The 15,974-nt window shown below is 49.6% G+C and overlaps 1 protein-coding gene across 2 annotated transcripts; it reads left to right on the top strand.

Moving 5' to 3' along the window:
- The first annotated feature begins 4,039 nt into the window (after positions 1-4,039).
- S1pr2 (sphingosine-1-phosphate receptor 2) lies at positions 4,040-11,341 on the top strand. Of its 2 annotated transcripts, XM_047531492.1 has the most exons (3): positions 4,040-4,254; positions 8,132-8,164; positions 9,009-11,341. In XM_047531492.1, the coding sequence occupies exon 3, from the start codon at positions 9,051-9,053 to the stop codon at positions 10,107-10,109; it is 1,059 nt and encodes a 352-aa protein (XP_047387448.1). In that variant the 5' UTR covers positions 4,040-4,254; positions 8,132-8,164; positions 9,009-9,050; the 3' UTR covers positions 10,110-11,341. The 2 variants fall into 2 exon arrangements, with proteins under 2 accessions (XP_047387448.1, XP_047387447.1); XM_047531491.1 differs by lacking the exon at positions 8,132-8,164 and having other exon boundaries at positions 4,041-4,254.
- Positions 11,342-15,974: the final 4,633 nt, after the last annotated feature.

The raw sequence follows: 15,974 nt of genomic DNA, 5'->3' as shown, positions 1-15,974 counted from the left end.
TCCATCAGACTGGCAGCTTTTCCCCTAGTGATAAGGATGGAAGCCAGGGTCTTGTGCATGCTAGGCAAGTGCTCTACTGTGAGCCATATCCCCAGACCCAGAAATGCAGACTTTGAATGATGCAACCAATAAGGTATCACCAGGGGCTAGCAAAGAACATCATGTGTTGTGTCATACACATGTATATGTTGCAGGCATAAATGTAGCATTGATATGTTGATTCCTAATATTAATTTTTTTGTCTTTGTTTTATCTTTTTCTTTTTGGCAGTATAGGGGTTGAACTCAGGAATGTTCCACCTCTGAGTCACATCTCTAGTGGCTCCCCCCCTTTTTTTTGTGGTGCTGGGTGTTGAATCCAGGTGCACACTACCACTGCGTTACTTCCCCAGTCCTTTTTTTTTTCCCCCCAGTACCAGGGATTGAGCCCAGGGGCGCTCAACCACTGAGCCACATCCCCAGTCTTTTTATTTTTTATTTTGAGGCAGGTTGTCACTAAGTTGCTCAGAGCCTCGCTAAGTTGCTGAGGTTGGCTTTGAACTTGAGATCCTTCTACCTCAGGCTCCTGAGCTGCTAGGATTACAGCATGAACCACTGCACCTGCCTTCCACAGTCCTTTTTACAGATTTTTTACTTTAGCCAGGTCCAGTGGCATGCCTATAATCCTAGAGGGAGGATCACAAGTTTGAGCCTAGCCTGGGCAATTTAATGAGACCCTGTTTCAAAAAAAAAGCAAAAAGGGGGCTGGGGATACAGCTCAGTTGGTAGCGTACTTGCTTTGAATGCACAAGGCCCTGGGTTCAATTCCCAGCACCACCAAAAAAAAAGCAAAAAAGAACTGGTGATGTAGCTAGAGGTAGTGCGTCCCTGGGTTCAATTTCCAGTACCCCCCCAAAAGAAATTGGGCTGGGGTTGTGGCTCAGTGATAGAGCACTTGCCTAGCATGTGTGAGACACTGGGTTTGATTCTCAGCACCACATACAAATAAATGAAAAAAATAAAGGTCCATCAACAAATAAAACAAGAAATTTAAACAAAAATTGAGATATGGTTTACTTATGCTGCCCAGGCCAAACTCTAACTTGCAGTCCTCCTGCCTCAGCCTCCAGAGTAGCTGCAATTATGGCTATGCACCATGGCTCCCAGCAATATTTATTTCTTTATTGATTATGTACGTATGTATGTATTTATTTTTTGGTGATGGGGATCAAGCCCAGAGCCTCAAACATGCTAAACACTGACTTCGATCAGCTATATCCCCAACTCCTTTATTGATAAATTTGCTTATTCTTCATATAAATTAAACTCAATATTTTAAACAAAAATATTGATTTGTTTTTGGAGGTGGGGATTGAACATAGGGGCACTCTACCACTGAGCTCCATCCCCAGTCCTTTTTATTTTTTATTTTTGTTTTGAGATAGGGTCTCCCTAAGTTGCCAAGACTGGCCTCAAACTTGTGATCCTCCTGCCTCAGCCTCCTGAGTTGCTGGGATTACAGGTATGCACCAGAGCACTCAGCAAGAATATCAATATGTTTGTTAACAATGTTATTGAGGGTGGGGGTGTAGCATAGTGGTAGAGCACTTGCTTAGCAAGTGTAAAACTCTGTATTTGATCCCTAACACAGCAAAAAAAAAAAAAAAAAAAAAAAAAGTTATTTATTAACTTTTTTTCTTTTGGTGCCAAGGATTAAACCCAAGGGTGTTTAGCCACTGAGCAACATCCTAGCCCCTTCCTATTTTTTATTTTGAGACAGGACCTCACTAAGTTGCTTAGGGCCTCACTAAATTGCTGAGGCTGACTTTGAACTTGTGGATCCTCGTACCTCAGCCTCCCAAACTGCTGGGATTACAGGTGTATACAACTGCCCCTGCCTATTTATTAATATTTTTGACATTATTAATTACTTTTATTATAAGAACTATTTTACAACTAGAAGTCTGGGAACTTGTTGCCTCTTATTTTTCATTGACTTTGTACATTTTTGGACTTGGTGGTACAAGCTCAAATTTTCAAACTATTCCCAGGGTACACTATGAAAAACTGGCTCCTTCTCACCAAGTTTCCCTGTCCCCCAGTTTCCCTTCCTGAGAGTAACAACTGTGACTAGTGTCTTGTGCCTTCTGCTGGAGGTGACCCATGAGTCCACAGGCAAATATGTGTGTATTTATACAGCACTTATAAATACACCCTGAAATGCAGGCAAGCAATGTATTGGGCCCAATTTTTTTTTTCTTTTTAAATATGTTGAAGATGGTTTCACATCAGTACACATAGGACTACTCCATTTTTATTTTTATCTTTTTATGTATCTGGTGCTGAGAGGTACATTCAGGGCCTCCCACGTGCTAAACACAGGTTTTGCCACTGAACTTCACCTGCAGCCCCATTCTTATTTTTAATAGGCATTAGTGGCTCAATTCTTCTTTCTTCCTTTTTTCTTTCCCTCCTTCTTTCTTCCCTGGAGAATGAATTCTAACACTGAGCTACACCCCCAGCCCTTTTTCTTTTCTTTTCTTTATTTTTGAGACAGGGTCTCATTAAGTTGCCCAGGCTGGCCTTGAACTTGTGAGCCTCCTGCCTCAGCCTCCTGAGTAGCTGGGATTATAGGCATGCATCATGGCCCTCGGCTTCAATTCTAATGTTCTTTTTTTTTCTTTTTGCTTTGAGACACTCTTTATTAAGGCACAGTCTACACAGAGGAGAGTGTAACTAGCCACTCCCTTCTTTTTATTGGTTGTACCATCTGAGTATCGAGCAGCCTTAATTTTAAAATTTAATTTATTGTTGGACTAGAACGTGTACGTACATGTTACAAAAGTCTAAAAGTACAAAGGATTCACAAATTGAAAGCACAGCAGCCTTCCTCCCAGTGTGTCCCCCGTCTCTCAGTTCCTCTTCCAGGAAATTCACCACTTTCTTTTTCCTGTCCTATTCTGGACATTCAGCATGCATACAGAACTTCAGCTCCACTGGGTCAGGAAAGCTTCCCCTGTTTCTTTCCATGATATATTTGCAGTTTGTAGTCTCTGACACACAGTAGGTGCTTAACTGGTTAACCCGTAAGCAGATTATGTATACATTTGCAGAAATGGTACCTTTTTTTGGTCATGCTGGCGATGGGAACCAGGGCCTTATGCATGTTAGGCAGGGCTTCTACCACTCACTTACATTCCCAAACCTCTGGTACCCTCTTAGAAGACTGCCTTCCTACCTGAACACATAAGCTCCACCAGAGCAAGGAATCTCCCTCACGCCCGGTTTTTGTTCACTGCTGTACATGCATTAAAAATATTTGTTGAAGAAATGAGGGTCTCTCCTATCCTACTGTCAAGTTCGCGGTTTTACACACACATTCACAAATGTCAGTAAGTGAAGGTGATCTTCATTTCTGCAGTTAGGCACACAGATAGGCCCAGGATAAACTGGATGATGGAAAAAAAGAGAAATTAGGAAACTCGAGAAAGAAGTGAGAGCTGAGTTCCACTTCAAAAGCAACTGGTCCAACTTGGACCAGTTGGTTGACTACGCAAGGGCAGGGCAGAATCTACAGAAGCAGCGTAGACTGTTAAGTGTGGCCAGCTTCCTAGGGGAGAAAGGGCAGCACCTGAATTTTGGGATCTTACCAAGGCAGAGAACAATCCTATCTTTGGGGCAGGGTGTGGAACGCAGTAGGAGCTTGTTTTAAAGACAAACAGGCGCTTCATGCCTATTTGCTGTGTTGACACACAGTAGGTGCTTCATGGCTTCTTGTTGAGTAAATAAAGGAGATCCTGTGCTTTCCTCCTATTCTAGGGCCCCAGGGATCAGCCAGGAGGACATCTATCTAGATTTGAAGACAGCAGTTTCAGGTTGAGGCCACCTGGTTAGGAGAGCCATGACGTCATCCAGTTGCGTGAGGCCACGCATCGGCCGGTTCTCACGGGTGGGGGCTGGGAGGGGCAGGGCGAGCGGTGTGGGGGGGCGGACAAAGGGGCTCTGCGCGCCGCCCCTGCCGGCCCCCGCGCGCGCCCGGGCTGGCCGGCCACATCTGGAATTCATTGCAGTCGCCGCCGGAAAGGGGAGGAGAGGAAGGCGGGGCAAGAGGGGGGGCCCGAGGCGGCGGCTCTCCCCGCCCCCCTCTATCCCGGGTCCCCAGCCGCTGGACGCAGCTGAGCCGGGCAAGCAGCCCCAACCCCAGCCACGGCCGCCCTGGGGACACAGACGCCAAGGCCCCTCGGGTCTGGGCAGGGACCCGGGCCGGCTTAACCAGGTGAGCGCGCACGGTTAGGGGGAGACAGAAAGGGCGGGCCCCTGTCCTCTGAGGTCGCGGGATCAGAGGTGGGGGGCCCAGCCAGGAGTCCGGGGCGCACCAAGGCACGCACGCGCCGCCTGTGTTTCTGCTGCACCGAGGGGATGGTCACCGTGCACCCTCTCCACGATTCCAGGCGACCTCCACTGATGCGGCTGCGAACCCCCAGACTTCTTTCCCCGCCTTTCCCGGGGCAGGAAGTTGGCGCGGAGAGAGAAGGCGGAATCCTAGGGCTTTCGACTTGAGACTCTGGGAGGCAGGACAGTGTTCCCAGGGACCAGGGTTTCGGGGAGTGTGCGTGGGGTAGGGAGCACAGCACCCCTCCTGGCTGTCTCGGGCTTAGTCAGGGCTAAAGGTGCTGCGCGCTGCAAAGCCTCCAAGTTAGGGGGCGGGGCCCCACCGGAGGGCAGATGCCCACCGCCTGGGCGTCTAGTTTTCTGCCTCCGTTTCCCCGAGTTGATCGGCTTGTCCAGTTCCCCCGCGGGGGCGTGGCTTTGTTCTGGAAGGAAAGGAAAAGTGACTGCGTGGCTCAGGCACCTTCTCTTTCCCCTCTAAGCCCAGGGATGGGACGTCGGTGGAGGCACGCGTGGCGTGGACTCCGCGTAGTCCCGAGCTTTGCCAAGCATTGTACTCTCGCCCCCTTCTTTGGCACAGGTTGACTCACTCGGGGATTTCCATCCCCCCCCCCCCCCCGCGTCTCTGCCCTTGTCAGACACTCCAGGCGCCACTCGCTGAGCCCACGGTCCCCCGCGTGTCGCCAAGCGGGCGCGGCACTGGTGCATCTATTGCAGCTGGAATCTCCTCGCTCCCCAGTCCTCCGGGAATTTCGAGGCGAGGTCACTGGTGGAATCACCCACCCCACGGGAGGTGTGAGGGTCCGGCGCGTGGGGCAGTCTCGGGAGAGAGAAGGCGCCGCCCCAGCGCGAGCGAGTGGATACCGCACATTCCTCGGCCAGATAAGGAGGCCGAGAGTGCCGCACGGGGCGGGGGCGGGTCCTGCTACGGTCTCCACGGAGACGTGCTGCTCGTTGCCTTGTGTGTTGGGAGGGCTGCTAGGGGACCTAGGCAACTCCAGCTCCCTTTGTATTTTGACCTGGCTGGCGCTTAGAAGCTGTGGTCCACCCTCAGGAGCCCCTTGCTTGCTAGGTTGGTTCATTCATTCATTCATCTGCCCACTCCGCTGATTTTCTGAGTGCTTGATGTGTGCCTGGCAGCATCACTGGAGAGACTGAGAATGAAGTTGGTCGCTGGTTTCCAGCAACTCACACGGCACTCTGGAAGCCAGACAAAAAAACAAGATAGCAGCAAGAGCTGTTAAGATAATAAAGCAAGATGCTGTGATAGGAATTGGGGAAGGCTGCTGCTGTAGTCTGGTGGTCAGGGGAGGCCCCTCTGAGAAAGTGACCTTTGTATAGAAACCTGAAAGATGAGGAGGCAATCATTCAAGGATTTGAGGGGAGGATCTATGCGGGAAAGAACAACAGGAGCAAAAGCTTTGAGGTAGGGATCTAAATGGCTCATAAGAAGCCATATGGTTACAGTGGAGTGTCCTTAGGGGAGAATGGGAGGAGGCTGGGTGGGCAGGAGCCATAGGGAGCCATGGGAGAATGTGGAGCTGGGGAGTGGAATGAAGTTATAAATTCGAAAGCTCCTCCTGGCTGCTTGGAAGAGAATGGCAGCGTAGGGGGCCCTGACAGCCAGAAAGCTGCTCTTGGCAAGGGGCATGGGATCCTATGGGTGACCAGCAGGAACTATGACCACAGGGTCTGCCTCTCTGGAACTGTGAGTGGGTGGAGAACCTGGAAGCCACTAGCCTTCCTCCAGCCTTCCCCTTTCCTAATCTCCAGCCAAACAGTGGTGTCTGGGTCTATCTCTTTTCCCTTCCCTCCAAGCCCTGTCACTTGTCCCTCTTGTTCCATTTCAGGCCTGGACATTGCATCTCCCCTGAGGCCTCTTCCTGAGTCTGAGGGGGAGTCAGGACTGCCCTGATGAAGGTTCACAGGAGACAGGCTCCAGATCTTAGAGTCTGGTGCAGGGGAGCCACTGGCAATGCCAGCAGGAACAATAAAACGAGGATACAACTTGGACCTCAGTTTACCCTTAACTAGGAGAGTTGCCCTCTCTCTGCGGATGCCTTAGCTTCCTGGATCTGCTGAAAGTGGTAGTGCAGCGCCCACAGTCTTCCTCTCTAGAGAAGACGACAGACTTTCTGATCAGTCCCTGGGGCATGTGGGCTGAACTGCGTTTCTCATTTCTCCAGGAAATGGCAGTAAATTTTTCTCCTCCACACTGGAGAGGGGTGGTGGCTTCTATGCTAGCTGCGAAGGGGGCGGCAGCGGGAAAAACCCTGGGCTTTTTGCCCACCGTGAGTGTGCTTCCCAGGCTTTCCGGGCGATCTTGAGTCTCAATTATGAACCCCAGGAGGGACCGAGCAGGCCAGGGCAGACTGGGGGCGTCTGGAGGGGTGACCCAGCGGTCAGGTCACGGTTCAAAGTAACCCTCAGGGACATCCACACAGCTTTAACTCTGTCCTCTGAAAGAGCGAGCTCCACTTGCTTGTAAACCCGGATAGTAGGATTAACCGTAGAGCGCCCCCAACCGGGCCAATCAGAGGCTGAAGATGGAAAGTTCAGGCCAATAGACAAATCACTCAGTGCCCTGGGATTGAAAATGAGCCAATCAGTGCACGGGCTGTTTCCGGCTCGACGGCTGGTCTGGTAAGGCCGCTGCCCAGGCCAAGCCAGCCTGGGAGCTGCTGCTGCGGGCAGAGGGCATCAGGGCGCCCGGGGCCCTGTCCGGCAGGGAAACAAGGGGCCTCTGTGTGGCGATCTGGGCGGGGCCGCTGTCCCCGAGGACACGCACAAGCTCTTCTCTGTTCCCAATCTAGGACGGATGCCCCTCCGCTCTGGGGGAAGCAGCTGCCTCTCTAGGGCCCAAGGCCAGGATGCCCCTCCCAGGGGGCATCCTGGAAGTGAGATGATTGGGTGACCCCGGAAGCCCCCTATCACCCCTAGGCTCACCAAGAACCGGCCTAACCAGCCTTTTCTGAAACCGTGCTTCTGGCTCACACGAGGTCCTTGGCAGGCGTTTTTCCAGGGACTGGGGAGGGTTCTTAGCTCTTCTCCCCTCCCCTTAGCTAAGGGTTGGAGCTTTCTTCCCACTTCCCTAGTGAAAGGCGGACACTGGCCTGGTTCCTTTGAGACTCTCCTACCCCACCCCAGAGTTGGCCACGGTGTGTGCCTCTCATCCTCCTTTTCCACACAGGCCTCTTCCCGCCCCTTCCCCCATGGCTCAGTTTTCCTTGAAAGGGGGGTGGGTGACTCAGGCTTTCATGGAAACAAATGCCTTCCCCCTTCCCTGCGGGGCTGCACGCCCCCCTCACCGCTCACATGACTTAACACAGCTGACCCATCTTCCCAGCCAGGACCTCCCAGACTGGTCTCTGGTGACCCCCCATCTCAGCTCCCCCCACCCAGACTTCCCTACACCGGATGTGACTAGGACTCCACCCTGTTTGTTCCAGGGGCCTCACACATCTGGATTTTATCCTGGCCAGGGAAGGGGGTGCCAGCACCCTACCCACCCCCCCTGGGACCCTCTGTCCCAGGGCAGAGCTGGATGGTGCTGATGAGAACAGGCTGTTGGGAATCTCTTGGTTGATTTAGTCAGCATCCTCTTCCAAAAGATTGGGTGGAGTGTACCCAGCCCAGAGTCCTTTGTGTGTGCCAGGAACAGGGAAGCTAATAGCATTAGCTAACAGTTGTTGAGAGTGCTTACTATGTGCTAAGTAAGCTATGTGCTTCTTTTTTTTTTTTTTTTTTTTTTTTTTTTAAGACAGGGTCTCACCATGTTATTCAAGCTAGGACTACAGGTAGGTGTCAGCACACCAAGCTTCATAATCCTTTATTTTATTTATTTATTTTTTTGGTGATGCTAGTGATTGAACCAAGGGCCTTGAACATGCTAGATAAGCACTCGACCTCCAAGCCACCCACCCCATGAAATCTTTAAAAGGATTTTCCTAACATCCCTTTGAAGGGGGCTTTCTTCTACCCATTGCATAGGTGAGCACACTGAGGCTAAGAGACTGAGTGACTTGCCTGGCATGTCAGAGTTGGAGCGAGAACAGACTTGCTCTGCATTGTCCCCAGGGTCAGTGTCCTTGAAGATAGTGTGACCTCTGAGATGCTTGAACCTCAGGGCCGCCCTGGTGTCTCCCAAGTCCTTATCTCAGGAGCACCCATGGCCTCAAGGCTTAGACCCAGCCTGAAATCAGGGTAGTGGGTGGTAATAAGCAAGGGATGGTACTATCAGTGACAAGAATCTCACTGACCCAGGTCAGCAGGCAGCATGAAGCCAGAGGCTCCTGTATGTTCTCAAAAAGAGACAAATCTGCAGGCTTGCTCTTTGAGTAAGTGGACAAAGTTTCTGAAAGCCCAAGGTATACCCTTCATGCCACTTAGGGAACTTCTGTCTGTTTCTGTGAATGAGAATGTCTCTGCGGGGTGATGGAGGCTGTGGAGCCAGCCCCTCCCGCCCTGCCACTTGCCAGCTTGGAGACTTTGGGAAAGTGAATCAGCCTGTCTGGGTGTCCCATTTGAAAATGGCGATGATGATGATTCCGACTTCCCGTGTTCACTCAGTGAGGACCATCCAAGGTCAGAGCCAGGTAGCAGCCATGGCACTGACCTGCTGTCTGTCTCTCTTCTCTGCAGTTGTGACAGACCCATGGCCCCAGCCAGCCACTGAGCCCCACCATGGGCGGCTTATACTCAGAGTACCTCAATTCCAGCAAGGTCCGGGAACACTACAATTACACCAAGGAGACTCTGGACACACAGGAGACGGCTTCCCGCCAGGTGGCCTCCGCCTTTATCATCATCCTTTGCTGTGCCATAGTGGTGGAAAATCTGCTGGTGCTCATTGCGGTGGCCCGGAACAGCAAGTTCCACTCCGCCATGTACCTGTTCCTGGGCAACTTGGCAGCCTCGGATCTCCTGGCGGGAGTGGCCTTCGTGGCCAACACCTTGCTCTCAGGCCCTGTCACGCTGGGGCTGACACCTGTGCAGTGGTTTGCCCGTGAGGGCTCCGCCTTCATCACGCTCTCGGCCTCTGTCTTCAGCCTCCTGGCCATCGCCATTGAGCGGCAGGTGGCCATTGCCAAGGTCAAGCCCTACGGCAGTGACAAGAGCTGCCGCATGCTCCTGCTCATTGGGGCCTCGTGGCTCATCTCGTTGGTTCTTGGGGGCCTGCCTATCCTTGGCTGGAACTGCCTGGGCCACCTGGAGGCCTGCTCCACCGTGCTGCCGCTCTACGCCAAGCAGTATGTGCTCTGCGTGGTGACCATCTTTTCCGTCATCTTGTCAGCCATCGTTGCTCTCTACATCCGCATCTACTGTGTGGTCCGCTCGAGCCATGCAGATGTGGCGGGCCCGCAGACGCTGGCCCTGCTCAAGACGGTGACCATCGTGTTGGGCGTCTTCATCGTGTGCTGGCTGCCTGCCTTCAGCATCCTGCTCCTGGACTACGCCTGTCCCGTCCGGTCCTGCCCAGTTCTCTACAAGGCCCATTACTTCTTCGCCTTTGCCACCCTCAACTCGCTGCTCAACCCCGTCATCTACACGTGGCGCAGCCGGGACCTGCGGCGGGAGGTGCTGCGGCCCCTGCAGTGCTGGCAGAGGGCAGCAGGGGTGCCAGGAAGGCGGGATGGGACCCCGGGCCACCGCCTCCTGCCTCTCCGCAGCTCCAGCTCTCTGGAGAGGGGCACGCATATGCCCACCTCACCCACGTTTCTGGAGGGCAACACAGTGGTCTGAAGGGAGGGTGGACCAACAACCAGGACACACAGGGCTGCGTGAAAGGCACTGGGTGACCTCAGACAGAGACCAGGGGCTGCCAAGCGAGATGCCTGCACCCCATAGACTTGGCAGATGTTGAAAGTTCACAGCTGGGCTGGCCAGTCGGGGCACTGACTAGTCAGTAGTGCTTCAGTGGGATGCTGGAGGCCAGTACAGTGACCCTGGGGACCTTCAAAGGACTAGGGTGACAACAGGAGGGAGCACAGGGCAGGAACAGTTTATCATGCAGTACAAAGGAGTCAACATTTTCCTGTCCGACCCCCCAACCTGTACCCACTCCTATCTCCGAATTTATCCCTCTTGCCACCTTTTCCCGACAACCTCAGGCCCTTCTTTGGAAGTCTCCTCCCCAACCCTCCCAGACCCAAATCCACAGCTTCCCCAAATTTCATCAGCTGCCACTTTGACTCCATCTTCTTTTTCCTCTCAGATGCCCGGAAAGGAAGCCACGGGGTAGAGATGGGGGGAGGGGGCCGAGCCCCATTCCTCACTCTCAGACCTCAACGGCCAATTGCACTATTTGGGGCACAGAGGAATCACCGAAGGCTGGAAAAACCGGTTTGGGGGACTGAAGAGGGCTCTGGGCCTCCTTGTGGGACAGGGTAGAACTTGAGAAAGTTCTGGGGGAGACATTTGCACATTCTCCCCACTCCTACCCCCCAAACCACTCCCCCCCAAGCTCTTCACACCGTCACAAATCCTCCCCGGCCCAGATGTCTTGAATGGAGCAAGGGGGTGGGGTGGCCAAGGACATTTCCTGGGGACATTCTTCCCTCGCCTGCCCCAGAAGGACTTTGCTAATTCCTGTGGATAGACGGAAGAGCTGTTGTGGTACGAACTATATTTATGTGTGTCTGTGTGCGCAAGCGCGTGGTGTCTGTGACCTCCTCCCTGCCCTGTTTCCCCCAGAATGGATGCTGTTCTGTCTTACATTTGTGTCCATGTCGAAACTGCCAATTGGAGTTCTGGTCCTGCCCAGGACTTCTTTGGAATTGCTGGTTCATCTCTCCATGGGAGGGAAACCTCACGCCTCAAATTAATGTCTTGTGAATGCAAAGGCTGGGTGAGGGGGTTTTGGGGGGCAAGGAGCCAATTGGGGGGGTTGTCTCCCTTCATACAGCTCCCCAGAGGCCCCCCATGCCAGAGACCCAGACCTTGGCCAATAAACGGTTCAATTTTTCTTTCTGGTGCAGTTGTGTCTTTGGGGGCTTAAGGTGGCTGTTCCCTCATGAGCACCCCTTGGCTGGGCCATTGGGTAGGGGAGGGTGGCTGCCCTTCCTTTCCCAGTCTTCCCTGTTCCTTAGCCCTGCCAAGCTGTGATGGCAGTGGCTTCTGAGAAAACACTGCCCTGCCACTCCCACTGATTTGTTAAGGCTGGGGCCTTCTTGCTTTTTTTCTAAGAGACAGCCTGGCTGCTGATGGGGGACCCCTCCTCCATCTCAAGTACATGCGCCTCCCTGGGAGCTGGAGAGGTGGCCTTGGGAATACAGTGGGCCCAGATACCCCAAAGAATTGGCTGACATTTATCAAGTGCTGACCCAGGATGAAGACCTGACTCTTCAGGAGGTAGGATTATAAACAAGATCTTAAGGACATGTGGATTCAGAGTAGTTAAGCAAACTGCTAAGGGGCACACAGCACTAGTCAGGCAATGCCTGACTGAATTTGAACCTTGCAGGCTGATTCTGGCTCCAACACAGGGCTAGAAAAAAGCACTGAAACTCCCTCTTTGCTATGGAAGGGGAGATCACAAGCCTTTCCCAGGAACAGGAGAAACCCAGATGGGATGCAGCTGTGGAGGTTGGGAGATTCCCTAACTGGGCTCCTTGCCTCCATTGCCTGGAGGCAGGTGGCCCAGCAGCTCTTTTAAAGACAGGTCTAGAATTTTGATGGGGGATTCCAGGCCCCCAAGCTGAAGCTTCACCCTGCAATACCAGCTGCCCAGGACAGCCATTGGTAGAGGAGGCAGACAGCAGACAGACAGAGGCAACCCCCATTGGAATTCCCCTCTATGTAGAAACCTGAACCCTAGCTGGGGCTGGGGATAGGAGGTGGTGGGATTGCAGAAATGCCAGAGGCCAGCCCAGAGTTAATAAATTTTCCCCCAAATATCTATGCTTCGTCCAATTCTTCCTTTAGACCTTGACCAAATGCCACCTCCTCAGAGAGTCCTTCTCTGCTTCTCTCCTTCCCTCTTTAGCCCCTAATCTGCTTATCACCTGGCAGTAAATTATATATCAATTTATGTGTCTGTCCCATTAAAATACGAGCTCCTTAAAGATAGGTCTGTTATTCACCAATGGGTCTCTAGCATCTTTAATAGTACTTAGGGGACAGGGGCTATAGCTTAGTGGTAGAGTACCAGGCCCTTGGTTTGATTCCCAGCACCACAAATAAAGACAGAACCAAAACAAAAACCAAAAACCAAAAAATCAAAAAACAGTACTTGGCATGTTCTGATTCCAGGATCTTTGTGCTTTCCATTCTCTCTGCCTGGAATATGTGATCAGTTAGTGTTTGTAGGATGAGTGTTAAGTACTAACTAGGAGTCTAGGGGTGCAGCTCAGTGGTAGAGAGCATGCTTAGCATTTGGGACATTAGTTTCAACCCTCAACACTGCAAAAAACCCTAAAGTATTAGCTGGGAAGAAAATAAAATAGAAGTGACACTTTTGGGGTTCAGGCCTTTTTTTTTTTTTGGCATTGGGGATCAAACCCAGGAGTGCTCCATCTCTGGGCTACATCCCCAGCCCTATCTATTTTATTTTGAAGCAGGGTCTCACTAAGTTGGCCAGGTTGGCCTTGAACTTGTGACCCTCCTGTCTCAGCCTCCAGAGTCACTGGGATTACAGGTGTGTACCACCTTGCCTGGCCACAGGTGATATTTTAGATGGCAAGGCCAGAGTCACCCCACATTAGTTGGATAGACCTTTGGAGATAAGGCTAATTATAATGCCAGGCACTGTTGGAAGTACTTTACATCGATGAGCAAATGGAATCCTCAAAATAGCCCTTTAGAGTAGGATTAGTATTCATTCTTGGACAGGTAAAGAAACCAAGGCACAGAGAGGTCAAGTAACATACCCAAAGTAGGGTGGGACCTGTCCACTGGGATCACATCTAGTCCTTCTCAATATTCTGGTCTGAAGATCTGATTTACTGTTAGCTCCCAAATTTTGGAGCCTAGAATGAAATGGACCAAATTGCAGGAAATGCAAGATGATTGCCACTTCCTTTTTTACTAGGGAGGCTGGTAGCTATTAGGAAACATCAGAATCCCCTGGAAGAACTTGTTAGAATGCAGATTCTCAAGCTCCACACTCAGAAATTTAGATCTAGTGGGTCTGGAATGATGCAGGGAATGTGCATTTTTCACTAAGCGACCCTGATAATTGAAAAATGCCTGGTAAGGGAAAAAAAAAAGTTTTTGATTATTATTATCTCTATTGCAACTCATCTTGGGCTGGGGCAGAAGTTCTAAGATAGAGCACTTGCCTAGTATGCACCAGGCCCTGAGTTCCAACCACAGCACTAGGAGGGAAAAAAAAGTGGTTCTCGAATCATACTCTGAGAAACAGAACCCATAATCTGAGCATGAACATAATCCACATCCATGGACGCATTTTTTTCAATGTTGGGAATTGAACCCAGGGCCTTGTGCTGGTAAGGCAAGCACCCTACCAACTGAGCTATATTCCCAGCCCTTTTTTTTTTTTTTTTTTTTTTTTTTTTTAAATACTGAAGATTTAACCCAGGTGTGCTTTATCACTGGGCTATATCCCCAGCCCTTTTTACTTTTTATTTTGAGACAGGGTCTCACTAAGTTGCTGAGGGTCTTGCTAAATTGCTGAGGCTGGCCTCAGACTTTCCTTTCTCAGCTTCCTGAGTCTCCGGGATTACAGGTGTGTGTCACCACACTAAGCAGATCCATGGACACTTGGAATGTGGTTAACAAGAAGCAGAGACTAAATTTTATTTATTTTTTTTTCAGAGACTAAATTTTAAATTTTAATACCCATGCATGGTCATTGATTACAGTATTAGAAATCATAATTCTAGACTCTCAGCATCATAACAAAAATCCACAGGTCCTACCACTATTATGAGCAACATGATAACTTCCATGTTTCCTTTAACAATGATGTAAAGATTAGACTTAGTTGCAAATGATAAACAAAATATTAATGACTTAAATGAGAAAGAAACTGTGAAAGAGCTTCAAAGGAAGCAGGTCCAGGTCAAGAAGGATGAATGACCACTTACTAGCAGTTCAGGCTCCCTTCTGTCTATCCATTCACGTATCAATCCATCCATCAAAACACTTCACTGAGCTTCCTAAGAACAAATCATTCATTTACATAGCTTCAAAAAGTCTCAAAAGCAAGAAATCTACAAACCTTAATCAGAGATCACCAGTTGTCTCGTTAATGACCTTTACAGCAGAAAAAAATTCCAGATCATTCTTTGCAGTCAGTTGTCTCTTTCAACTGGAAGTTTTTGATCCTGTCTTTCATGATCTTGACATTTTTGAGAAATAGACTAGGTCAGGAGAATGTCCTTCAACTTGGGGTCATCTGATGTTTCCTCACCTCTAGATAAAGGTTATGAATGTTTGGCAGGAAGACCTTAGAAGTGAAGTTGTATCCCTCTCATTGCATCCCATCAGGAGGGACCCGCTGATAGGTACCACTCCTGATGCTGATTAGCCCCATCAATGCTAATGTCAATCTTTTTTTAAATTCTTTTTAGTTGTAGATGGACACAATACCTTTGTTTTATTTATTAATTTTATGTGGTGCTGAGGATCAAACCCAGTGCCTCATGCATGCTAGGCAAGCGTTCTATCACTGAGCCACAACCCTAGCCCGGTGATGTTAATCTTGATCATTTGCAATCCACAGTACCAGGAAAAAAAAAATTATCACTTGACTAAGGCAATATCCTCCAGATTTCTCCACTTTAAAGTTACTACTTCCCCTTTCATAATTATTAAGTACCTTATGGGAAGGTACTTTGAGACTGTTAGATATTGTGTTATTCGTCAGACTTTCACTAACTTCTATTCTTAATTGAATCAGTTATTACTTACTGGGCATTCTGAAGCAAATCTGAGAGGTCAAATCTTTTCATTTGTAAATACTCTACTTTTGATCTCTAAAAGATAGCAACACTTAAAAAACTAAACCACAATACCATCATCATATTTATCAAAAGTATCAATTAGAAGCCAGGTACAGGGCTAGAGATATAGCTCAGAGGGACAGCACTCACCTGGCACATGTGAGGTACTGGGTTCAATCCTCAGCACCATATAAAAATAAATAAATAAAATAAATGTATTGGGGCTGCAGTTGTGGCTTAGTGGTAGAGTACTTGCCTAGCATGTGTGAGGCACTGGGTTCAAGTCTCAGAACTGCATAAGAATAAATAAATAAAAGTTTGTCAACAACTAATAAAAATATAAAATAAAGTAAATGTATTGTGTCCATCTACAACTAAAAATATTAAAAGAAGTTAGGTGCAGTGGCACACTCCTGTAATCCTAATGACTTGGGAGGCTGAAGCAGGAGAGTCTCAAGTTCAAGGACAGCCTCAGCAATTTAGGGAGGATCTGTCTCAAAATTAAAATAAATATATAAATTAAAAGGGTTGGGAATGTAGCTCTGAGGTAAAGCACCCCTAGGTTCAATCTCTGGTACCAAAATAATAATAATAAAGTTCCCCACTTATCAGTTTTATTCTTTAGCGTATAATTCATTTGAATTAGAATCCAAATAAGGTTTATTTATGGAATTTAACTAAGAAGGGCAGAATCTCTGAAATA

This window comes from Sciurus carolinensis, chromosome 17 (assembly GCF_902686445.1).
Source record: "Sciurus carolinensis chromosome 17, mSciCar1.2, whole genome shotgun sequence".
NCBI lineage: Eukaryota > Metazoa > Chordata > Mammalia > Rodentia > Sciuridae > Sciurus > Sciurus carolinensis.
This window is presented reverse-complemented; position numbering and strand designations above follow the sequence as displayed.

What these genes read in the sequence shown, in the direction of transcription:
- S1pr2 (XM_047531492.1), top strand. Translation starts at nt 9,051, where the DNA reads ATGGGCGGCTTATACTCAGAGTACCTCAATTCCAGCAAGGTCCGGGAA.